This window comes from Chaetura pelagica, unplaced genomic scaffold (genome assembly GCF_000747805.2).
Source record: "Chaetura pelagica isolate M959 unplaced genomic scaffold, ChaPel_1.0 scaffold174, whole genome shotgun sequence".
Classification (NCBI taxonomy): Eukaryota; Metazoa; Chordata; class Aves; order Apodiformes; family Apodidae; genus Chaetura; species Chaetura pelagica.
Window position 1 is genome coordinate 2,259,997 of NW_009953722.1, and position 24,741 is coordinate 2,284,737.

At 39.3% G+C, this 24,741-nt stretch overlaps 1 protein-coding gene across 1 annotated transcript in view; it reads left to right on the plus strand.

The window, feature by feature from the left end:
• The window catches only part of MDN1 (MDN1, midasin homolog (yeast)), a 92,184-nt gene that overhangs the window by 58,108 nt on the left and 9,335 nt on the right, over nt 1–24,741 (plus strand). Inside the window, exons 65-94 of the mRNA XM_010000537.1 lie at nt 42–203; nt 966–1,239; nt 1,443–1,678; nt 2,338–2,433; nt 2,661–2,755; nt 3,344–3,468; nt 4,594–4,740; nt 4,975–5,084; nt 5,530–5,603; nt 5,795–5,990; nt 7,446–7,605; nt 7,775–7,921; nt 9,163–9,289; nt 10,200–10,305; nt 11,447–11,562; nt 12,792–13,271; nt 13,831–14,057; nt 14,397–14,540; nt 14,756–14,931; nt 15,285–15,446; nt 15,579–15,716; nt 15,940–16,081; nt 17,529–17,701; nt 17,907–18,050; nt 18,740–18,875; nt 19,465–19,775; nt 21,275–21,436; nt 21,822–21,923; nt 22,059–22,260; nt 23,092–23,265. Of these exons, the coding sequence (XP_009998839.1) occupies nt 42–203; nt 966–1,239; nt 1,443–1,678; nt 2,338–2,433; nt 2,661–2,755; nt 3,344–3,468; nt 4,594–4,740; nt 4,975–5,084; nt 5,530–5,603; nt 5,795–5,990; nt 7,446–7,605; nt 7,775–7,921; nt 9,163–9,289; nt 10,200–10,305; nt 11,447–11,562; nt 12,792–13,271; nt 13,831–14,057; nt 14,397–14,540; nt 14,756–14,931; nt 15,285–15,446; nt 15,579–15,716; nt 15,940–16,081; nt 17,529–17,701; nt 17,907–18,050; nt 18,740–18,875; nt 19,465–19,775; nt 21,275–21,436; nt 21,822–21,923; nt 22,059–22,260; nt 23,092–23,265 (5,044 nt within the window). The remainder of the gene's footprint in view (nt 1–41; nt 204–965; nt 1,240–1,442; nt 1,679–2,337; nt 2,434–2,660; nt 2,756–3,343; nt 3,469–4,593; nt 4,741–4,974; nt 5,085–5,529; nt 5,604–5,794; nt 5,991–7,445; nt 7,606–7,774; nt 7,922–9,162; nt 9,290–10,199; nt 10,306–11,446; nt 11,563–12,791; nt 13,272–13,830; nt 14,058–14,396; nt 14,541–14,755; nt 14,932–15,284; nt 15,447–15,578; nt 15,717–15,939; nt 16,082–17,528; nt 17,702–17,906; nt 18,051–18,739; nt 18,876–19,464; nt 19,776–21,274; nt 21,437–21,821; nt 21,924–22,058; nt 22,261–23,091; nt 23,266–24,741) is intronic.

Sequence of the window (24,741 nt, forward strand, 5' to 3'; positions counted from 1 at the left end):
CATTAACTTCTGTAAAAGTGTGCTATTTTGTGTTTCTTCAGGCAATTATAAATGAATGGGATGAACAGGAACGCCGTGCCCAAGAGAAGGAGGCAATGGAACACAGTCTGTACAGATACAGAAGTAAAAGTCACAGGAAAGGACGGAGTGAGGAAGAGGAGGAGGAAGAAGAATTTAGGAGGAGATTTCCCCTTCATGAAAAGGTAGCAACTGTAAAAGACAAAAATTGTGTCTGAGGTGTTGCTATAAGTAAAATGAGGAATGAAACAGTTTTTACTTCAGCCAAAAGAAAAGTGTGTGGTGGATTTTGATAAGTTATTAAGTACTGTGTTTATTTTCCCTTCTGCTTCTTAGAAAGTTTCTTGAATTAACTTCTGGACTTGGGCTGTACTGTGGTTCAGCTGAATGATTCCAAGTTACTGGATGTCAACATCATTAGTTATTTGTTGTAGAATTCTGGAGTTTGATTCATTTAGCGAGTTAAGGTCTGCTGTGGTATAATTACCTTGGAAGAAGGCTCATCTCCTTGATTAAATAAAGCTGTGAGATTTTTTCAAATTTGAGTGGCATAACTGAATGATTTTTTTAATGTCTGCAGTGCAGAAATGCCCAAGTCGGTTCTGTGTGTCAGTGTGTTGTTGGGGTGTAATAGTTCAGATCTTCAAGTGACCAGACACAGGAGGTTTATCAGCAGATATGACTGCTGCTGCTTTTTCTCAAAAGAGCTTAGTTGGCAGCAGCTCAGGGCTCTCTGTGCTGCACCCTTGCCCTTAATTGTTCCATTCACCTGTGTTCTGTTTCAGACTGACATCTGAGTGGTGAGGTAGGCAGTGTGGATCAAGTGCCAGCTCCAAATCATTAGCATATTGTTGTAATGCCAAAAAACTGCAAGAAGGGAGGTGGGGAGGGGAGTCATTAAAGGAAAAAAAAATGCAGTTGATCTTCAGTTATCATGTAATTTGCAGGACTTTGAAGATATCACAGCCCAACCAAGCCTAGAAGAAAAGATGGAAACTGGAGATCCATTGGAAGATCACCTAGAAGTTGATAGAGGCCTTTTGTCCAAGAGCTCTATGCAAGCAGTAATGATGGTTCATCAACAGTTGTGCTTAAACTTTGCTCGATCCCTGTGGTACCAACAGAGTCTGCCTTCCCATCAAGCCAAACATTATTTCAGTACATTTATTTCCTGCTATCAGACTGGTGCATGTCTGGTGTCACAATTCTATCCTTTAATTGGTAAGATAGCAAGCAATATTTCAGTATGTGTTTTCTCTTCCATTCTCTCATCTCATTGCTTATGTGTGCCATATTCTTTTGTCCTTGTAATACATAACATGCTAAGGGCTTGAGATGCAGGGAATTTAAAAAATAGTTTTTTCTGTTCCACTGAAAAAATGAATGAAAAGCATGTGTGATGTCTGCCTTGTATTGCTTCCTAGGTGCTGAAATGAATGATAGTCTTCTGGGAAGCCAACTTCTAGTTAGCACTCTTCTTCACAATACCTTTTTTGAGGAATTAACTTCAGACCTTGCGCTGCAGCAGGATGGCCCATATGACTTCTACCAGCATCCTAATATCCAGCAGGTCCGACAGTGCCAACCTGTGCTGGATAGTTTTGCTAAGGAAGTAACTAGGCTGCTGCAGGAATGGCCAGAGCATCCTGTGCTTGTGCAGGTAAAGGCACCCCAAAGCTGGATTGGGGAAATTGGAGCATTTTAGAGTTGTATTTGTGTGTGAATATGTGTATAGATATGCCTAGACATAGGCACATGTACGCTTGCCTAGAGGTTGTCTGTGTTACTTATGCAGATGTTTTGAAGTCTCATCTGCTGCTTCTTAGGAATTTTTAGCTGTTCTATTTTAGTTATGAAACGTTAAGTAATATTTGCTACCTATTTTGATCTTACAGCTTTAAGCCATCTTCAACCTGCTGTACCTCAAAGTTTCTTGAGGTCTTTTGCTGTTCAAACTCCTGTTTTTTCCAAAATGTTTTATGTTTCATAGTGCTTTACAATTAATATCTTTGATCTCACTTTTGAGGTCTGTGTGGCCCTTAGGTTACATTTCTTAGATTATTGCAGAAGTTGCAGAAACTCATAATCAACTGGACTTCTTTACATAATCTCTGCTTCTTTCCCTGAGTGCACTGGCCTTCACTGAGCAACTTTGTGAGCTTATTCTAAAAGGAGGAAGCAGTTGGAAATAAAAATGTTGAAAAATTTTTATATTCTGCAGAGGAGGGTTATGCTAATAAAAATTAGCTTAACTTTATGACTGCTGCTGTTGAAGATCAATTGCTATAGGTTGAACACTTGGGTTTTTTTATTCTGCAGCTGTTAGTGGTGATGGACAGAATCCAGAGTTTTCCACTCTCTAGTCCCCTCTCAAAGTTCCTGAACGGCTTGGAAATTCTTCTTGCAAAGGCACAGGTAAGAAAAGAGTTAAGGGAAGGTTTTATTTTGTCTTTTATGCTTCCTTATTTATATTGATACCGTGATAAAAAGAGCTGAAAGTTGTCTGCTTGTCAGGATTTGGGGAAGTGAACTTGATCCATGCTAGAAGTTTGAGTAGGAATGTAATCCACAGTGCTGCGTGAGACTTGCTACGAAAAGCTTAATTTCTGTCTTTGTATAAAGAGGAACTTTTTTTTTTCCAGGACTGGGAGGAAAATGCCAGTCGAGCCTTGTCCTTGCGGAAACATCTTGATTTGGTCACACAACTGATAATTCAGTGGCGTAGACTGGAGCTGAAGTAAGAACTGTCCTTCCCTACTGCTTTATCTTAGACATTTTAAGCTTCTGTCTCCATATGGAGACACTTCCCAATGCAGAACTGGAAGTAGTAGAAGCAGGACAGACAACTGCACTACCTCATCCTAGTATTTAGCGGTCTTCTCCTGTTTTCATCCCAGGGTTCATGGAGCCTGTAGTGTTCTGTCTATTTAACAATCCTCATTCAATTTTCCTTAAAACTTATTGTCCCATCTTCTCTTAAGACCATGTCAAATTCTTATACCCACAGTGTGCCATGATTTCATTCAATTCCACAAGTCTACCTCAAATTTTGTGAAAAGAGACCTTTGAACAGGGCTCTTACTGGTTTTGTTTTATCATCCCTAGTTCCTGTATTTCTTCTGACATATTTAATAATAGGGGCAAAACAGTGATCCTCAAGAGTTCATTGTGCATATTAAGCATGTGTGCAGATGATTCCATCCTGTAAAATTTTTCTTTAGTTTACTAGAAACAGAGAATAAAGTTTGTGGTTTTTTGGAGCCCAAACCACCCACAATATTTATGCCTTATTTTTTAATTCTCTCTCCTTCCTTACTGTTTCCAGCTGCTGGTCAGTAAGTTTGGACAATATTATGAAGCACCATGGAGAGAAATCCACAAAGCACTGGTTCTCAATCTATCAGATGGTTGAGAAGTATATTCAAGAACAGACAGAAGCAAACACAGAAGGTACGTGCTGTTCTTGTAGAAATGTGTGATGCAGTTCCAGCAATCACTAAGGATATATAATTAAGGTCCTAAATGCCAAAGTCTGACCATGTGCTTTCAGGTGTAGTTCTAGTACCCTTTGCCCTACAGTAAATTCCATTACTGTACAGGGTCTTCCCTATAAAGTGAACTTTGCTTGGTATTATTTCTGGAACCACCTGTGTCTCTCATAGGGTGGGTGTTGTAGATCATTTAGAGAAAAAATGTCTGTAAAAAGCATCTAAAAGAAAGGAGAACTGTGGTAACCATATGTCATGCACTTAGAAACATTTCAAACAGATTTGGAGGGCAGGCACCTCCATCTGCAGCTGGAAAAGGCACTTCATTTTTTTAACTGCACAAAGCATAATTCATACTCCAGCTGAACAATTTTTAACATTCTGTATAAAGCCTAAGGAATTCTTACAGTAAGTATGTTTTGGTTTATGCTGTTCTTAGTAAATCTATCTGCCCATGTTAACGAAATGTAAAACAGAGCAAAGAATATACCTGTCAGTCCCTTCCCTCCCCAAAATGTAATGACATTATAAAGATGAAAGTTAACATCCTCTGACATGAGGCAAGGTTCTTCCATCTCATGACTAATTAATGTACTTACTTGATGAGCTTCAGATCCTTGGGTTATTTTGCATTTCCCAAGTGGACACTGTGTCTTCATCCATAGGTAATGCTCTAAAGACACTGTATTCTCTACCAAATTTTTCCAAGATCTGTTTCTGTCTTGATGATTTTGAGGAGTTAAGGAACTGGCAAGGAGTCATTCATGACTGAAAAAGCCATTAATTGCTAGAGAATGGCAAGTATTATTTAAATACTTGATGGACAATTAAATGGGACATGTATCTGGCCTCCTCAGTCACTATCTTAGTGTTGCCTCTTTTGTCTCCTCTCCTTTTTTCCAGTGTGGTGTTTTTTGGTTTTACTTATTATTAAATTGGAGTTCATCCCCCCCATGCCTCTTTGCTCTTTTGTTTTGAACCTTTCCTAATAGAGGCTTGATACTTAGTACGAACTTAACAAAGAGCAGACAGCAATTTTCATGTAGAGGGTTTTTTCCCCCTTCTAAATTTCTGGTGCAATGTTCAGAAACAGAGCGAATGGATCTGAAGACGCTGGTCAGCACATTACAGGCCTTCATTGAGGGATCCACCCTGGGAGAGTTCCACACACGACTTGAAGCACTACTGGTTTTCCACTGCCATGTCTTGCTGATGCCTCAAGCAACAGAAAAGGGTAAGTTGTTGTTGGCATTGCATGTTTTGAGTCTTCACTACAACAACCTGACCATCAGCTGTCCAAGCCTTAACACACAGATCACTAAAGTCATAAATACAGCATTGGTGAAGAACACTGTTTGTCAGCTCTCCCTGTCTTTTGGTGTTGCTAAGCTGCCTGATTACGTTTGTCCTCTTGATACCCGAGAATATCCACTTTTAAAAGAAGCTTGTCATTTTCTGTCCCCTCCAGATGTTCTGTGCAGCATCTTCTGGAATCTACACAATTATTATAAGCAGTTTTCAGAGTGCGTTGAAGCCAGAATCACTGAACTTCGCCAACCTATAGAAAAGGAACTTAAGGTAAAAGGAAACTTTGCTCAAACAATATACTGATCAAATCAAAGGAACAGTGGAGCAGATATTATTTGAATTTGCATATAATAGCTCTGTTGGCCACTGAAATCCCTACTATACTTCACATTTTCTTTGGCAAGAATTAATTTTTGAGGTGGGGGGTTGGTTGAAGTCTTTAATGTTTGGTCATTCCCATTTAGCTATGAAGGTTTCTATCCAGTGGTGAAGCCCCTTTGGATTTCACAACATTTGGCTGCTGTGCAGCAGTTTTAATGTAAACACAGGTATTAATAGAATATCTATGCAGTAATTTGCTCACTTACTAAAATGTCTTGCATTTTAAGACTCTCAGATCATCATAGCTGATCAGCCTTTAAGGACCATATTTTATAAGTAAATACTTCATTTCATTTCTAGAAATAATCCCATTGATTGTTTGTTTTCCTGATAGGAATTTGTGAAGATTTCAAAATGGAATGATGTCAGCTTCTGGGCTATAAAACAGTCGGTTGAAAAAATACGCAGGTAATCCAAAGTTTGGGATTAATTATGGAATTCCATATTTGGAACCTTCCTTCTAGATGATTTCTCTATGATGTTAAATTTGAAGGCAAGAATGTTTCTGCTCCTAACAGTGAAAACATTTATTTCCAGCAGCTGAATGATTTCCAGAATTATAAAACCCAGTAACATTTTTACTTGCCTTTGGTAATTAGGAACCTCTTTAAATTCATGAAAAAGTTTGAAGTTGTTCTGGATGAACCATGTCGACCTGCCTTGGTGGAAATTGGTAAGGAAGAGCAGCTGGACTGCTTGGAAAAGCAGGAAGAATCTGAGAACAAAGAGACAAAAGTTCAGAGGCTAAACAACACATTAAGAAAAATTCTGTCTGCTAGAACAGACGTTGCCAAGGTGATTGTATTCTTTATTCTAAGTGTGGGAAGGATATTTTCTCTGTTCTCATAAATATGTTTCTTTTCAGTGATTTGTGCAGAAAAATCTTATGTAAATGTCAAATCTGTTGAATATATCATCAACTTTTTGGTCTTACTTGTATTCAGTGTTACAAAACACTGCAGATGAGTGGGAATGCAGCATGGAAAGACAAGCATGTTCTGTATTGATTTGGCACAAATCTGTGCTCTAATACAGAGATGCTAGCAGTTATTCATCTCCAAGTTGCTTGTATATTGTCTGCAGCAATTTGTTACCTCCCTACTAGTGCAGTAATACAGGAGCTGGAATTATTATTTCCCTTTTTTTTTTTTCCTAAACAAGGACCCAGACAAATGATCGTGTAGCTGTAGGATTTGCGCACGTATAAACTTCTATTAAATATAAAATGACTTTGAGCTTGGATCTTGTTGGGGGAATGCACTATATTTTCATGTTTGCTGCTGGCTGACAACTTGTGCACTGTGAATATTTGTCTTAGAGTAGCTGATAGGTTGTAAATCCTATTCCATAGTGCCACAGTTCAGTGTGTCTCTAAAGATGTCTGGCTGAGAGAGGAATTACATTTATTTTCTTCCTGAAATAGATTCCTTTTCACATCCATGAGTTTTTATTAATAAGATGCAAGGACACAACCAAAACTCATCAGAATTTGGGAGTGAATGGGAAATGCTCAGTTACTTTCCACTTAAAAGACTTTGTTCAGGTTCTTCAGCCCAGGAGGATGGCTGATCTTGCTTTTGTCCTGTGACAGCAAAGAGGGTAGAGTGAGGAGGCAGAAATCTGATGCAAATCTAATGTGTTTGATAGTGGGTTTGGTTTGTTGGTTGGTTGTTTGCAAGCCTGTTAGTGATAATCAACAGTTGTTGGTTTTGCTTGTTGCAGTTGTATCTTGTCTTTGTTCCTTAAACAAGATTAGTGCAAACAGAACAAACCCTGGGGATTAGCTTTGGACATGCTGGTGGATTACTTCTGTTATTTAGTATTTTCTGTTTGCATACTGATTTTGTTGTTGTTTAGCAGTGCCATTCAATTTATTTACTTACGGAAAGTAAGTGATGGGTTTCTTATCTAATACCCTGAGGGCATTAGTGGTTTTGGTTAATACTCCCTGAAGCAGTGATAGCCTCTATGAAAGAGGTCATGACAGACACCTAAGAGAGCAGGATCAGAGCATCTTCCATTTGTTTTTCTGTTTTCAAAACCAGTGGATACCTGACGTGCATGTATTGTGATTTTCCTCAAGTGCTGATGCTGAACTGTTCAAAGCATCACATGAGCATGTTTTGGGGTTTCAGATTAATGCAGAATTTAGCCCTTGTTTTTGCAGTGATTCACTCTCGGTGGTCCAATAAAACTACTTTGGGTGTGTGTATAATTTGACTGGATTTTTTAACTTATTTTTTTTCTCAGAGGGCACTTCCAGAAGAATGCCAGGATGTCATGACATTTCATGCAGAATCTCTTCAGTACCGTCTGCCTAAGCTTACTAAAAAAATGAAGAAAATGTGTACAACAGTTACAGAAAATACTTCATTCTTAAGTCTGGTGGAGAATCTTGACCAGTTCACAGGTTAGGTATTGTTGTGATTTCCATACTATAGTTCACCTCTGGAATATAAATGGAACAAATCAGAAAAAAGTGTAGATATATAGTTCCCTTTCCAGATTATCTTCCCCTGGCTGGTTTATATATGTTAAATTTTCACATCTCTTACCTTTCCCTTCTGTCTTCTGTTCAGGTGGTATCATTGATTCTGTAGTTGAGCTGCAAAATCTAACCATTGATCAGACAGCAGACAAGGAGAAGCAGAAATCAGAAGCAAAGCATATTCAGATGCAAAAGCAACGGGCTTTGTCAGATCTCTTTAAAAGCCTTGCTAAAACAGGTGAGCTTTGACTAAAAATATGCTTGGTTTAAAACTCCTAAGTTCTTAAGCATTTTACTAATTTTGCCACATCTAAACTCACCATGATACTATGTTCTTGAACTCATTGAGACTTACAAGCATTTAAGTCTCTTTCTTATCATCTGTTGACTATGAGGCCTGACGTGTCAGCTCTTTCAAATACCTTCTCTAATTCCTTCATTCTATTAGCTGTACAACAGTAGCTTTTCTGAAGCAAAAATCTACTTTATCTCCAGTTGGAAGTCACTGCCCAGCTTTTAGAACCAAGAGGGAAGCTCATGATCCTGTATTCATTCTCTGATCTAGAAATGAAATTAAGTTAGCTCATTAGAATGAGAGCCCATCTCTCAATTGAAAGACTGGCAGAGGTGTGGTTGAACCATGGAGACTGAATGGTCTATGGATGGAAAAAGGAAAAGACTTCTTCCTTTGATGTTAAGTTATTGATGTTAAGCTGTTCTAGAAATTAATGTAACTGCAAATATTTTTCTTCTTTTTGAAGAGAGTTTGGTGGTTTGGTGCTCATCTTGGGAGCCATAGTTTCTGGCCTGCAGGGATCCCAAGAACCTCTGGGAAAAAAAAAAATACTAAAAACTGTTCCTCAGGTTGCAGAAGGAGGGTGGAAACATGAAGTTAAGGGTTCCAAGACAGCATGATTTTGATCACTAACTCAGTGTCATGAGACTTGGAAATTAAATTAAAACAAAAACATCCTAAAGGCTTTCTCAGAGCTGGGAGGAGGCTGCAGTTATAGGTTTGAGTGTTTGTAGTTCATGCTGCTGAAATGAGTTGATGTGTGCACTGAGTAAATAGTTCCCAGAATATTGAAATCCTTCTGTGTTTAGATGACTGCAACTACAGGTGAATCCAGTTGGGAGGTTTCCAGCTGTAACTTTCTCAGGCTGTACCCTGCCTTACAGGTTTAAAGTTTCTTGTTTTTTTCTCTTGGCCACTACCACCAGCCTCCTTTATACACACAGATCTACATGTTTCTTATTTCAGCTGTGTTCTTCAGCTGTGTTCAGCTGAGCATGGTTAAGCTACGATACATTCTTATGTTACAAAACTTGCAGCACATTCAAAGACCTGTCAGAGCAACACGAGTCAAAAAATACATCAGAAGATTTCATACCTTAATACCAACTGTAGGAGTGACATTTTTCATATAAAAGAATGAGGGCAAAAAAAAAAAAAGGATGTGTGCTCAAATGTCATTCCAGGTTTGTCCTACCGGAAAGGTCTGTCTTGGTCCCGTTCCAAGGACTATCAGGAAATCCTCTGCCTGCGTCCGCTGGACTTGCACTGTGCCTTAGGTGCAATAAGCTGCACCCCTGAGCTGGATGCCACGTATGTACACAGCATTTCTAACCCTGAGACTTTATGAATTGCACCTGTAAGAAGTAGAATTTGATTGCGTGTGAATTTAGCCTGGAGTTTCTGGCCTGTAGTTCATTCAGGATTTTATATGTTCCCTTCCCTTTCTCCCATTACTTGTCAGTTTGAAAATCCTGCACATACTGACCTGGCACGTACCACTGAGTGAGGGGTTTGGTTTTAATTTGCACTTTTGACAACTCTGTCCTCTTTTTAATTGTTTCTGTGAACTAGCTTTCAATTAGACCTCCACTTTCCAACTTTGTCTGGGATGCTTTGCTAGCATCATATTAGACTGCTAAACTGCACGGTGCTAATGATTTTATTAAAGATTATTTGTGATTTGTAGGGATTACTTTAATTGTTTGGTCTTCATTGAACAATGGGATATTTTAGGAGAAAAGACATAGACTTCAAAGTGGGCATTTCTGGAAAAAGTGACCTAGTGGAAAGACTTTCAGGTGTTTCTCTGTTTGTCTGGCAGCAGGTGATTTTTGTCACTGAGACCTGGTGGTTGTCCTCCTCAGATTTAAGGGTTTAGTTCAGTTTAATATTGTTAAGGCCAAAATAAAGGCTTCCCTATATCTAGCTGGATTTAGGTGCATGGGAGAGAAAAAAATAATCATCGGTATTTAAGTGTTAAATTATATTCAAACATAGAGATTTTGCTACTGTTGCTTAGTGTTTCCTTATAGTTTATTTTTTAAATTAAATGTTTTCTTAAGACTAGAGTACTTGGGAGAAAATGAAGAGTTACAATACCAATGCATTTGCAAAATAAAACAAATTGTAAGCAGATTTGTTAGCTTGAAGAACTGACTTGGTGTACTGAAGTAGTGAAATATATAATTTCTAATACCAAACTATTTCTGTGCTCTGTCAGGTTGTTGACAGAGATTTCTTCTGCCTGGGATGGATGCCAGAAGTACTTCTATCGGTCACTTGCACGCCACTCTAGACTTCAGTCAGCATTTTTAGCACCTGCCAAGGTAAAAACACCAAAGTAAAAGTAGAAATTCTGCTTCTGTTAACTTCATTTTGTCAGCTTGGACTGAGCTTACCCAGTAGTAAAAAGGTGATGTGAGATAATGTCATGTTCTTCATTATGGTACATAATACAGTATCTTGGGACCAATCATTACATGCGGCATCTTAAAACCTGCTGAATGAATGAACAATATGAGTGAAGGAACCATATCAGTTCAGTAAATTAAGTTAATGAACTTTTCCGTGTGCATTATCTTTCAACCCAACAAATTCCAAATTGCTACTTTTTTGTGCATGAAGGAAACTTAGGAAATGCTGAATCAAAACTTGTTAGGAAGACAAAAGGATTAGCTGGTGTGAATGAAAAAATCAGTTGAGCTTTATAATTGGGCATAATTGGAGCCTGCATCTAGCACAAAAGTGTCCATATAGTTCCTTGTTTGCAAATTGCTCTAAAATCAGTAGTAGGAACAAATAAGCTCTGGGAAACCAGTACCACCTTTCCAATACTCCAGGTAAGAGAATTCCATCTCTTTCTGCTGCCCTTCCTCTCTCTGTGCTTCACCCCTGTTTTTACAACATGACCTTGTCATACACCAGAGCTGGTAATGGCCACAAATAATATAAAATATTTGTGATCAGTTTTGCTCTGTGTCATGAACATCTATTCTAAGTTTTAAAATGGGATTGCTTCTAATGAAAGTAGTGAAAGTAAGTGTTGGTAAATTTGGGAAAGTGAATTATGGAAGTGGTTTTAGCAAAGGTCATGAATGTAAAATTTAGGCTGATAGCTCTTCAGATTTTAATCGTCATTTATGTAAGGTAGCTTTACTATTGGAACTAAATTCCTCATAAGAGTTGCTCCAGAGGAGTGCAATTTAATATGTGTTGTTGCAGAAGCTACTTGAAAATCAAATTTGTGTGCAGGATATATGCAAGATACAGAAGCATCAAGATGGGGAAACTGTAATAACTGTTATTTTTGTTTACATTTAAGACTTGCTCTGGAGTCTTAAACCATTACCTTTAAACCATAACCTTTCAGCCTGCTCAGTGGAATGAAATGGGGGGCATGGATAATGTCATTGTCTGCTTATTCATCTATCTGTTCCCTCCCTCTTTTTCTGTTTCTGTTTTCTTTAGGATATTGGACTGGGTAGCATTGAGCGATGCAAAGGGTTCAGTGCACACCTCCTGCAGATGCTTGTCAGACAGAGACAATCTCTTACTGCACTGACAGAACAGTGGATCTTACTGAGGTATTTTGCATTTTCTGTTGGCAAAGAGCTCGACAGTAAGCAATTCAGTTCAAGAAAGATGGAAAATAAGGTAGAAGGAAATAAAATTCTTCCCCCTACCTTCCCCATTTCTTTCCTCCCTTCAGTTAAGTCTGGATAGAAAAGATTTTAAAAGGGGGTGGAGGGTTTAGATATTGTTTATCCTGTCATTGCAGCCAGCATTTTGGAATAAAAGTAATTTGGGAAAACAAGGTAGGCATACATGAAGACTATGAAATAATTACTGTAGTTAATTCATATAGTTAAACCTCTAGATTGTTAAATCTCCTTCATTTTGGTGTTGGCCCAAGTTTATTTTGGCTTATTGGTTTAAACTAGAGAAAATAAATGATGTGGATGGCAATTTGAGCCAAAATGAAAAAAAACAGCTTACAAAGAAAAATTCTAGAAAGGTTGGAGATACTAGAACTTGTGTCAAAACTGTAAAAGGATAGAAAAAGCATAGAAAATCTTTCTTACTGGGTGTGATTTTTCTCTCCATTGCATGACTCACCAGTTTCACTGCAAGTTCCACTGTTCTTTAGCATATTTGTGCTCATCACTAATCTAATCCATAATAGTTTTTGAAGTTATCAGGAGATACTTTGTACAGGGAATGGAATCTAGACTGGAGAGTAATGGTACAAAAATTACATCAGCCCTAGGAAACTTGGAAAAAGATACAACACAAAACCAACAACCCAAATGCAACAAAACAAAGAAGATCCCAATACACAAACTCCTCGGGTTCACAGTTGCAGGAATAGTAAAACTTCTAAGGCAATTACCTGCATTGCTGTGACTTTTGATTGTAAATTTTTTGTTAGGAGATGGCTGTTACATAGCACTTTAGAGAATGAAGGTGTGTTAGAATCTCATTTGCTTTTATAATGGCAGAGAATGAAGAACATTTTAGTGTCTGGGTGGAGTTTAAGGATTGTTTGAGAAGATGGTGTCAATTCTGAGTAATCTCACAAAGCCCCATTTTCAGGACAACTCAAACATATGCAATGGAAAGAGAAATTCACTAATTAAAGAGCTTTTTTTTAAAAAAATACTTTAATTTTTGTTTTTTTCAGAAAAAGTTTGACTTCCACTCAATCCAGATTATCTAGACCTTTTATTAATTTAGTCTGAAGGTTGAGGTTTTAAAAGGGAAGTATAACATAAGACTTGTTGATTGTAACTTTTCCTTCTTTCTTCTTAACCAGGAACCTTCTGAGTTGTATCCAAGAAATAGATTTTAGGTTGACTGCTGACAGAGAATATACTGTAGCATTTCCTCCTCAAGGCAGTATTCAACACTGGACTGACAAGCTGCAGCAACTTTCCATGCAGTGCACGATGGTTCTTGAGGAGCTGTCTTGGTTTATACAATGCTGCCCAAAAGAAGAGTTGACAAAGTGCAGTGACAGTCAGAGGACAGATGCCAATACAAACATTTTTCAGAGTTCAGGACCTGAAATGAGAAATGTTTATGCGGGAATACCTGACCTAATTCCCTCAGAGCTAAAATACTTGTCTCCAGTAACAACTGAGCAACTGCCTCCTGGATGCAGGATGCGAAGTAAGGATCAGTTATGGGTGCAGCTGGCTGCACAACTGACTGCCATGCTGGCAGATGTGAAGGCCAGGAAAGCAGAGGTGGACAGAATTAGACAACAGTCAAGTGAGACCCTGTTTTATTCCTGGTGAGTTCCACATGTGCATGAAATTGAATCTCCATGTGTTTAATGTTCATATTAGATGTGTGACGTCGCCTTGAAAACGTTTGCCTTTGCATATCTTGGAAAGTGTGTTTAGGTGCTCTTGAAGCTTGTTTCCTTCATTTTTCTTGCAAAATATAGTGCCTGGCTTTTCCAACAAATGTGTGTGTCTTCTGCTCCCCTGGCAAGTCAGAAAACAATTGGTCCATCTCAGCTTCTCACTTTGTCTTTGGTCTCCTGGGATTTCATCCTGATAGCTCCCTCATGAGTGGAATTTCAGAGTCCACTTAATGAGGAAATTTTTATTATAAAATAAATCTGTAGCCTATTTAATAATAATATCAATGATAATAATAAATCTCCTTTTCTTTCCATTTCAAACAATGTGAGTATAAGTGGCACATCTGCTTGTTGTCATACTTTTTATTTAGTATGTTCATGTTGGAGATCAGATGCCACCCCCTCATCCATGCCCCAAGAATGGGTTTAATCTTAAGTTGGACTGTTTGTTCTTCTTTCAGAATTATGGTATTTCTTGTTGCAGGAGAGATTTTGAAGTTTGCACATCAGCTGTGAGTTGTTTGCTGGAAGTCTCAGCTCAGTTACAAGGCATAGAGTTCCTTTTTCTTCCAAGTGGAGAAGATGGGCAAGCTGCAAAGCAGATTACCCTTATCAAAAGCCTAAAATTTATCCAAGAAGAAGTGAATAAGACCTCTGCAGATTTCACAACCTGGAGAACACAGCTTCTTGCTTCCATGTCACACTGCAGTGGTAAGGACAGTTTTTCTCTGCCTGTTTTGTAATTTAGATAAAGGTAGGAGGATTCATTAGTTTGATTACTGCACAAGATGGCTCCGTATTCATTTCGATATCCAGAAAAAGCTGATGAAATTCAAGCTTGCAAAATTTAGTCCAGACTTAATTTCTGCAGTACTATTTTTTCCCCCTTCAACACGGTTGATGGCAGATCTTGTACCATAGTTGTAGGTCAGGATTAGGAAGGACATTTTTGTAAAACTGTGGTAAAAATGGCATAGTACTTAGGGGAAACACATTAGCCTGTAATTTAATGTGTTTTTGTATAAAACTGCCTGTGTTATGGTTCAGAAGGAAATCAACAGTCAGATGAAGAGCTTGTGGAACACTTCTCAGCAAAAGTGGAAGCTGTTATCCGTGTTGTTCTGTATGCCATCCAGTGTTTGGTAGAGAGAAAACAGGAAAATGGAAAAGAGGAAGAAACATCTCCAGAGGAAAGTAGTAAGTTTGTTAATTTACTTAAGGGGGAGGAGGAGAGTGTTAACCTAAAAATTCCTTAAACTGTGTGTCTAGCAGAGGTACCAATATACAAGGGAATTACCATTTTATTTGAAGTTTTCTGTTTAAACAGATAGGACAGATATTTCTAGATTGCCTGCTGTAACATTTTTAGAATGTCTGACTTGATTTCCATGTTTTTAATGTACTTCAAGCAGAGGATGCAGCCTCATTTGACGTGATTAAAGCAGGACACATAACTAAGCTTTTGGATGAAGATCTCTCTGCTGATTTGAATTGTTTGCACGTGCAGAAAGCAATTGTGGCAGTTTCAGAACTCCTAGAAAACCTGAAATCTTATCAGGAAGATTACACTTCAGATAAATACAAGGTAAAACTGTACTTGTCAAGAGTTTTTGGCTTAGGAGACCCTAAAGATTTGAAATTGTGAACTTTGGTTGTTAAAAGTCCATTGCTTCTTACTGTCCCAATACCTTAGAACTAGGAGGTTGTGAGAAATCATGGCCAAATACAGGTGCTCTTCTGTAGTGCAAAAGCTGGATGTTCCCTTAGTAAGGAGGACAAGTTTCCATTTTTGGGAAAACCTAGAAGAAGCTCTGGAAAGTTTTGAAATTGTAATTACCCTCATATTTCTGGTTTAAGAATCTGTTTTCAATCTCTGTCATCACCTTCTCTGTATGTCCATGACCATGCTTGACAGCTGTTCTTTGGTTTTAACTGCAGTTCTTCAACCAGTTCTGCTATTTGCTGGTGCGCCTGAAGCCCATGCTCTGCAAGTATTCTGACCTTATCCTGTTCTACCTCACTGTTTCACTGGCATCTCACAGGAGCACTGGAAAACTGCTTTCTGTTCTGGCTAGCATTTTTACAGAGCTTGCCCAAAAGGTAAGTTGTTAGAGACAACAGTGGGTACATGGTAAGCTTATATTTAATGTGTACAAAAGTCTTATGTAGAAACTAAGCTGGAAGATGTACTTACTGCTACAGAAAGTTTTGGGTTTCTGTTTGCCTTTATAGGGGTTTTGTCTGCCTAAAGAATTACTTGAAGATGATGCTGGAGAGGGAGCAACACAGTTTCATGATTACGAGGATGGGGGTATTGGAGATGGGGAAGGCAAGAAGGATGTGAGCAACAAAATAGAAAGTGAAGATCAGGCAAGTGTTTGGGGTCATTCTTGTTCAAATGAAACTGAAAAAGCCTTTGAAATCCATATTGTGGATGTTTCAGGTAACAGGAATATGAAGCTGCCTGCAGCTCCTATTTAGGTTGACTTTTATCTTTGCACATAAGCTTATAAATGCTGCTGTGGTACTTTTAAGTAAGCTTTTAATACATATGCAAGATCCATTGTAACTTTTGACTTTACCAACAATTTAGATAGAAGACAGTTTTCAAAAGGGTGAAGAGAAGGAGAAAGAGGATCAAGATTCAAAACCAGAGATTGAAGGGGAAGAGAATGCAATTGAAATGTCAGAAGACTTTGAAGGGAAAATGCATGATGGAGAACTGGAGAAAAAAGGTTTGGTCCTTCCCCTATGGCAAGCTTACAACAAATGTTATAGATGAATTCAGTATTGGTTTATACTTGTATATCATAGAATCATTAAGGTTGGAAGGAACCTTAAAGATCATTAAGTTCCAACCCCCTGCCATGAGCAGGGAACCCCACCACTAGAGCAGGTTGCACAAAACCTCATCCAACCTGGCCTTAAAAACCTCCAGGGATGAGTGATCAGCAACCTCCCTGGGCAACCCATTCCAGTTCCTCACCACCCTTATAGTGAAGACCTTCTTCCTAATATCTAACCTAAATCTGCTCTGTCTCAGTTTAAAACCACTACCCCTTGTCCTATCACTATCTTCTCTGATGAAAAGCCCCTCCCCAGCTTTCCTGTAGCCCCTTTCAAGTACTGGAAGGCGCTATAAGGACTTCCTGAAGCCTTATCTTCTCTAGGCTGAATAGCCCCAACTCCCTCAGCCTGTCTTCATAGCAGAGGTGCTCCAGGCCTTGGATCATCCTGATGGCCCTTCTCTGGACCCTCTCCATGTCTTTTTCTGTGCTGAGGGCCCCAGAACTGTACATAGTACTCCAGCTGGGGTCTCACCAGAGCAGAGCAGAGGGGCAGAATCACCTCCCTGGCCCTGCTGGCCACACTTCTTTTGATGCAGCCCAGGATGCAGTTGCTCTCTGGGCTCCAGCACGCACTGGTGGCTCATGTCAAGCTTCTCATCAACTACCACACCCAAGTCCTTCTCCCCAGGGCTGCTCTCCAGCCATTCTTCCCCCAGCCTGTATTTGGGCCTGGGGCTGCAGGAACCTGCACTTGGCCTTGTTGAACTTCATGAGGTTGGCACTGGCCCATCTCTCCAACCTGTCAAGGTCCTTCTGGATGGCCTCCCTTCCCTCTTGGGTGTCAACCACACCACACAGCTTGGTATCATCAGCAAACTTGCTGAGGATACACTCAATCTCACTGTCCATGTCTCCAACAAATGAAGCATATACTGAAAAATCAGTGTTCAACAACAGAGTAGTGCCATTTGGATATGAATACTGACACTATTAACGTGAATGCTAAAGAAGTGCACAAAGGAAATAGTCTCTCTTCTTTCACTGTGATGGCTTTGGAATGAAGGGAGCCAATTTCTTTCTTACTATTGTGAGCTGGCCTACAGATACATTTTAAAATTAGAGCAAAAGAGCACTGGAGATTATGGCTGTAGTTAACTTCAAAGTATGACTAATGTGTATGTCCATACATCAGAGAGAACACTATGAACTACATAACTAGGACCCTGCTCTTCTGGGTGCTTGTGCATGTGGGGTTTTTGTCTGCATCACTCAATTAACTGTATTAGGGGACAAAATGAAGGTGCTAATTCTTGACTGCTTGCTTGTTTCTAAAGTTTAAAAAAAAGTTAGCTTTGTCTCTTACATACTGAAACACATTCTGAACTGTACACAGAAAATGGTGACAATTCAGATGAAGAGGAGGAGCTGGATAAGCAGATGGGAGATCTTGGTGATGCTGAAGCTGATGATAAACTGGATGAGAGGCTTTGGGGGGATGAAGATGATGAAGATGATGATGAAGATTCCAGTAGTAAACCAGAAGAAACTGGTCCAGGAATGGATGAGGTAAAGAAAAAAGGGGTGGGAAGAAGAATATCAAAGGAATTAAACTGTGTTAACTAGATGTGACCCAGACCATGAACTCCCTTGCATAGCTCTTGGTCTGTCACAAATTTTACTTAGTGTTGGTTTTTTTCTGTAGGAGATGAAGTCTTATCACTGAGACTTTGAGAAGCATAATTGAATTTCTTTTGGATTTGTTGGTTAATAGGAGGATTCAGAGCTTGTTGCCAAAGATGACAATTTGGGCTCAGGAAACAAGGATAATAAAAAGCAGCCTCCCAAGGATGAGGAAAAACAGCAACAAGAAGAGGACAGTGGAAACAAAGAGAAAATCCATGAACAAATTGATGAGGTAAAAATTATTTGGACTACATAGAGTATCTTGCTGATAAACCATGTTTTCTTGCTCATATAATGTGTTTCTGAGAATTTGTAATGCTCCTTATTGAATAGTGAAGGGCACTAAAAAAGTTAGTTCATTTCAGAGCTAAAAGCAAACTATATTGTACCCATTATATTATATTTCCTGATCCAGAAAGAATTTTTGTTTGCACTAACCTAAACCTGTAGTGGCTGCCAGAACAGGCTTGTCCAAAACAACTGAATTGTTGTTTTGATGGACAGTGCTTTAAAATTCTTGTTCTGTTGTGTTGTGCAACAGAAACACTGACATTAAGTCAGTGGCACTCACCCCAAAAATCTGCTTGAAATTTGCATAGTATTCAATAATGCACTGACCATCTGCAAGGGTGCATGTTCATTTGGAATCTTTCAGCCAGGAAAACTGGATTCTGAACATAAAACATGCTGGTTTTAAGTATGAATTTATGTAACTGCATTTGCCAAAATTAATCTTCTGCTCCTTATACATGGGGACTTGTACCATTGGTACCATTTGTTTTTAGCTGATCAGAATGTAGCATTGGATCCAGTATTTCTGTCATAGGGAATTCAGCAGTATCTTATTTCTCATTCTTGCCTTTCCTCTCACTTATTACTTACCTTCTTGGGTTTTTTTCTGCCCCATTCTTTTGCTGATAGCGGGAGTATGATGAGAATGAAATAGATCCTTATCATGGCAAGCAAGAAAAGGAGCCTGAAGTTGAACCTTTGGATCTTCCTGATAATTTGAACCTGGAAAATGATGGGAAGAGTGATGAGGAAGAAGAGGATGAAGGTATAGCTGAAAGTCTCTCTACAGATTACTAGATGAAAGCCAAATGGAAGCAGGGGGGAACAGTCAGATATTTTTCTTCATAGAAAGAAGAGAGGCAGTGTTAGGATTCTGTGTAAGAAGCAGCTGCAAATTCTCTTCTTTCTATTAAAATACCAAGATACCCAATGTAGGCCAGATAACAACATTACAGCATTTTCCTTTACCTCCCACTCCCACACACTGTAGAGAAGGCATTCTCATGTTACCCAAGTGATACACCCTGACTTAGGCTAGAAGCATATTTATTTACTTGTCCAGTTGCTTTTGTGGTTTCAGTTTGTTCTATGATGCTTACAACCATTTGTACCTGTAGTTGGACCAAGTCAACTAACCCTCAGGAATATTAGGCTAAAGGAAGTTAAGAGGAATTGGATTGGGAGTTACAATCCAATTGTGACTTAAAGGAATTACTTCCGATAGAAAATCATAGATGCTATGTATAGAATTCCCAGTTTTATTATTTATGGGCAGTTTTATTCCAAATATCTGTAATATTCTCTGTCTATTTCACTGAAAGTTTTGTATACCTTTCTGATTTTTTTTAATCCAGAAGAAAACCCCTTTGAAGTAGATGAGAAACCTGTTGATAAAAATGAGGCAGAGAAGACAGAAGAACAGAATGAAGAGGATACTGGTGACACAGAAAGAAATGATCAAGATACAGAACCAGCTGAAGAAGGCATTTCTGAAGATAAAGAGGAGAAAGAAGATGAAGGGGACAAAGATGATGGTGAAGAAGAAAATGCAGGGAACAGTGAGGATGCAGAAGCAGATGAAGAGTCACAACCACCTGAGGAGGAAAAAAGTGAAGCTGCTGAAGATAAGGGAATCCCTGCTGCTGACCAAGGCCTTCAACCTCAGGTAGAGAATAATAAATAAAAGCCTGATTTGCCTTTTTTTTTAATTACCTTATACAAGACTTAAATGGATGTGTTCGATGATACTCTGCAACAAATTTGACATTGAGTAGGTATAATGTTAGTGAGACTCTTCATCAAGATAACAGGGATGTGCTTACTATTCAACTAGTGTATTTCTGTCATCTGTGTTTCTGTTATCTCCTTGGGCTTCTGTTAGAATAGAATAGGCTATTTCAGTGGGAAGGGACCTACAACAATCATCTAGACCAATACACAGCTGACCAAAAAGTTAAAGCTTGTTAAGAGCATTGTCCAAATGCCTTTTAAACATTGACAGGCTTGGGGAATTCATCAGCTCTCTTGGAAGCCTGTTCCAGTGTCTCACCACCCTCTCATTAAATAAGGCTTCCTAATGTCCAGTCTAAACCTCCCCTGTTGCAGCTTTAAATGTTCCCCCATGTCCCATCACTGGGTACTAGGGAGGAGAGTTCAGCACCTCTGTGTCTCCTCCTCAGAAAGCTGTGGAGGGCAATGAGGTCACCTCTCAGCCTCCTTTTCTCCAAACTAGACAAGTCCGAAGTCCTTAGCTGCTCCTCACAGGACATTCATTCCAGCCCTGTCACCAGCTTGGTTGCTCTCCTCTGGACACATTCAAGGTCCTTCATATTGCTAAATTGTGGGGCCCAGAACTGCACTCCAGCTGAGGCCTTGCCAATGCTGAATACAGTGGGATGGATGATCACCTCTTTTGACTGGCTGGTCATGTTGTGTTTGCACCCCAGGATGTGGTTTGTCCCCTTGGCTTCCAGGGCACACAGCTGACTTCTACTGACCCTGATTCAATCAGAAACCCTAGATCCCTTTCTGTAGTGCTGCTCTCCAGACACTCCCCATTTATCCTTGTGCCCAGTGTCACTCTGTCCTAAGTGCTGAATCTGGCATTTGGACTTGTTAAACTTCCTCCCATTAATCATTGCACAGTGCTCCAGTCTATCTAGATCCCTCTGCAAGGCCTCTTGTCCCTCAGGAGCATGAACAGCACCTCCCAGTTTGTTATCATCAGCAAACTTGTCGGTGCATTCAACTCCTGTATCCAGACTGTTGATAAATATATTGAACAGAACTGGCCTTAGAACTGAGCCCTAAGGGACACCACTGGTGACTGGTCACCAGGCAGATGTAGCCACATTTACTACAACCTTCAGCCAGTTCTTCACCCAGCACACTGTGCACCCACTACAGCAGGACAACTTGTCCATGAGGATGCTGTGACGGACAGTGTCACAAGCCTTACTAAAATCCAGAAAAACTGCATCCACCTTTTTCCCTTCATCCACTAGACACGGAGTTTATCACTGAGGGATATAAAATTAAACAGGACTTGTAGTTTGTGAACCTGTGTTGACTGTGCCTGATGACTGTATCACTCCTTAATTCCTTTCAATAGTGCCCAGTTCCCAATGGTTTCTTGAATGTAAAAATAAACTGGTGTGATTTCAGGAAGAAGAGGCTAAAGATAATTCAGAGATGGATGAACAGGTTCCTGATCCTGAGGAAAGAATGGAGCATGAAACACAAGGGCAGACTGGGCAAGAAAACCTGCAGAGTGAGAGTGCTGTTGAGCTGGCTGGAGAGGCCTCGGAAAGAGACCAGTCTAAAGAGGTAAGTTACATGGAAGTGTCCGAGTTAAAAATGCTGAATTTGTGAATAAGTTTTCAGGTTACAACCAAGAAACTGCTGCCCTATTTTGAACAACTATGTATGAGATGAGATTTTTAGAACACCAATTATAAATTCACTGAAAAAAAACCTCCTGAAGACCATGTAGATATCACACAGTTTTCACTGCTGTGAAGGTGAGCGTAGGCTCATTGTTGAGCTGCAGAGCTGTCTTGTCTCCTTTCCAGAAGAATAAAATTTGCAGTTGTGAGCCTTTTGTCATTTGTAACAGAAGGTAACACAGCACTGAAGTTTAACTTCTGAAATTTGTCTACAACAGTGCTGTTTTCAGTTACAGTTGGGATTTTTTTTCCCCTTGGTGTCTCAGGAGCACGGAAGCGGAGCTGCAAGTGCGAATCAATCGGAAGGCCACGAGTCCACGCGCATGGCCCGGATGGCTTCCCAGAAGCAAAGCAGAAAAAATACCCAGGTTCATTTTTTAGTGTCTTTAATATTAACCAGCAAATAGGCAGGAACCATTTTCCCCTCGTTTAGAACTCTTGTTATAATCAGTGTTTGGTTGCACCTTGCTTGAGGTTCATGGGGTTCATTTGTTCTTTTTCAGAGTTTCAAGAGGAAACCTGGCCAGGCGGACAATGAGCGCTCCATGGGTGATCACAACGAACATGTCCACAAGCGCCTGAGGACCATCGAGTCCAGCAGTGAGGCAAAGCAGAACACAGCTGAGCCCAAACAAAATGTGGATGAGGCAGATGCATTTGAACATATCAAACAAGACTCCGAACGCTACGATGCACAGACATATGGTATGGTGGTATTTCTGGGTGCAAAGAGTTGTCATTGAAGAATCAAATCCTGATTGTGTGTTTAACAATCCTTGCTTTGGTTTAAGATGTAGCATCATTTCACTGTAATAAATGCTACTCTCTGGAGCCCTCAGCACAGGAAAGACATGGACCTGTTGGAAAAGGGTCCAGAGGAGGGCCACAAAGATGACCAAAGGGCTGGAGCACCTCAGCTACGAAGACAGGCTGAGAGTTGGGGCTGTTCAGCCTGGAGAAGAGAAGGCTCTGGGGAGACTTTATAGTGGCCTTCCAGGACTTGAAAGGGACCTACAGGAAAGCTGGGGAGAAAGTTTTCACTAGAGAGGGCAGTGATAGAAGAGAGGACTAATGGTTTTAAACTTAGAGGTTTCTTTTTAAAACTGCATTGACTCATAAACATTTATTGTAGTTCAATAAACCTATTTAAAATCTATTATCTCCAAGTCTTCAACTCCTTTGAAGGCCAAACTGCTACCCCACATGCAGGTTATTTACAAAGACAAAACAGGTTCTTTATTCAAACAAATTGGTATATCTTAAAATATTCCTCTAATCTAAATTGAATTAAATAAATCACTTCCTCTTAAAGTAACTAGTCTATTTTTACTCATCGGATTTTCAGAGTAGTAGCTTACTGACACAACATGGTACAGCACAGTGAGAGATAAAACTGAGGTTTGAGACAATAGCTCAGATCTCTCCTAAAGTTCACCAAAACTGATATGCAGTGGGCTCAGAATGCAACATATTTTTTGCAACTTCACTACTTTTTCTCCCTCTTTTCCCTTAAGAAGTATTGTTGCCTTTGTACAGATGTAGCTAGCAAGGAGCAGGAGAAACCTGTTATGCCTCTTGAAGAACAGGAAGAGGGAGATTCTGAAGATGCAGCTATGGAAACAGAAATGCAGAATGATGAGGATCTCACAGCAGTAGACACAGAGGAGCTGAAACCAGAAAAGAAGAAGTCTACTGCCACTAAAACTCCTGGTACATTTAGCTAAAAAACATTCTTAACATACAGTGATATGCATTTCTAAATGTATATGTAGGTATTTGTATTTGCAAGTAATAGATGTGTATACATTTCATGACTAAAACATCTGCTCTTAATTGACTGCAGCAATGTTCTTACTCCTGCCAAGTAACCAGCCTTTGCTAAACTGGTGGAGGAGCAGAGGGGTTTGCTGCTTTCTTTGAAGTTAATGGTCTCTAATCCTTACCTACTTCTTTGAAGAAGTAAAAAGCACTTTCCTGCTGTTAGATATTATGCAAATTTACTTAATTAATTGGCATGTAACAGTGGATTCCAGTGTCATCAGCATCACATAACTTTTTTTGTATGTAACTTCTGACAAAACATCAAGAAGTTGAGGAGTTGGTCTGAATATCATCAGCTGAGGGAGCACCCAAGTGCCACTCTCTGACTGTTTGCCTTCTTGAGTGGAAATGAAACAAAACAACACTGAGCTGACTAACAGAGAATGGCTACCAGGTGCAATGGTTGGTAGATGAGAAGATAGGTCTCATTTATCAGCCACACAGCCTGCACAAACAAAATAAGCTACATACAAAAAAAATCTATTCCCAGTTGCAACAGAAATATTTAACTTTGAATCTAAGTCAGTGACACTGTAGCTTGGAACACAGAATGGTTTTCTTATCAAATAACACCAAGGTTGGCTGGAGAGGGAAGACGAGTTCCACCTGACTGAATTCACCTTCTGGCCTCCCACTCTCTTAGGGTTAATCTCTTCTCTTAAATCTCCTCCTAGACTCATTAGCTTTATGGTACAGGGATGCATGTAGTCAGTCATTTGTTTTTCTGCATAATTCCTTAACAGTATATTCTGAAAGATTAGGATCTTTGAAACATCTCCTACATAATTGTTTTCTCAGAATAATTCTTAAAAAATTAGTTGCTAAACAGTGTAGTGTAACAGAAACAATAACAAAATAAAATCTTTAGTCCATTTCTTTATTTGTAAATTGATTTCTGATTTATAGGAAACTGTTCCATTACAAAAGGAGAGAGTAAAAGATGAGATAAGATTGCCATTATTGCATTTTTTTAATTATTATTTTCTGAGTGTTCTCAAATGGTTTTACACCTCCTGTCACTCTGCCAGAGAGGCTATGAAGCTCAAAAAAATGTATTTCACCTATGGAATTTTCAAGTGCTAAAGATCTGTTTGCTAATATTTTGTTCATTTAAGAGGTTCATTTAAGAGGCATTCATTTAAGAGAGGAAAAATATTTTGTGCATGTTTAAGAAGGTTGCAAGAGAGAAAAACAGTTTGCATAAGGAAATGCATATTTATCTGCACCAGTGAGTTGCAAGGTCTTGTATTCATCATATTCCTAGAATTGATTGTCTTCAAATTTGTGTTTTTTGGCTTACACTACAAAGCATGTCAGGCACTTCATGAAAGAGTCAAGATGCAATATTGCTTCTTGTCTTACACA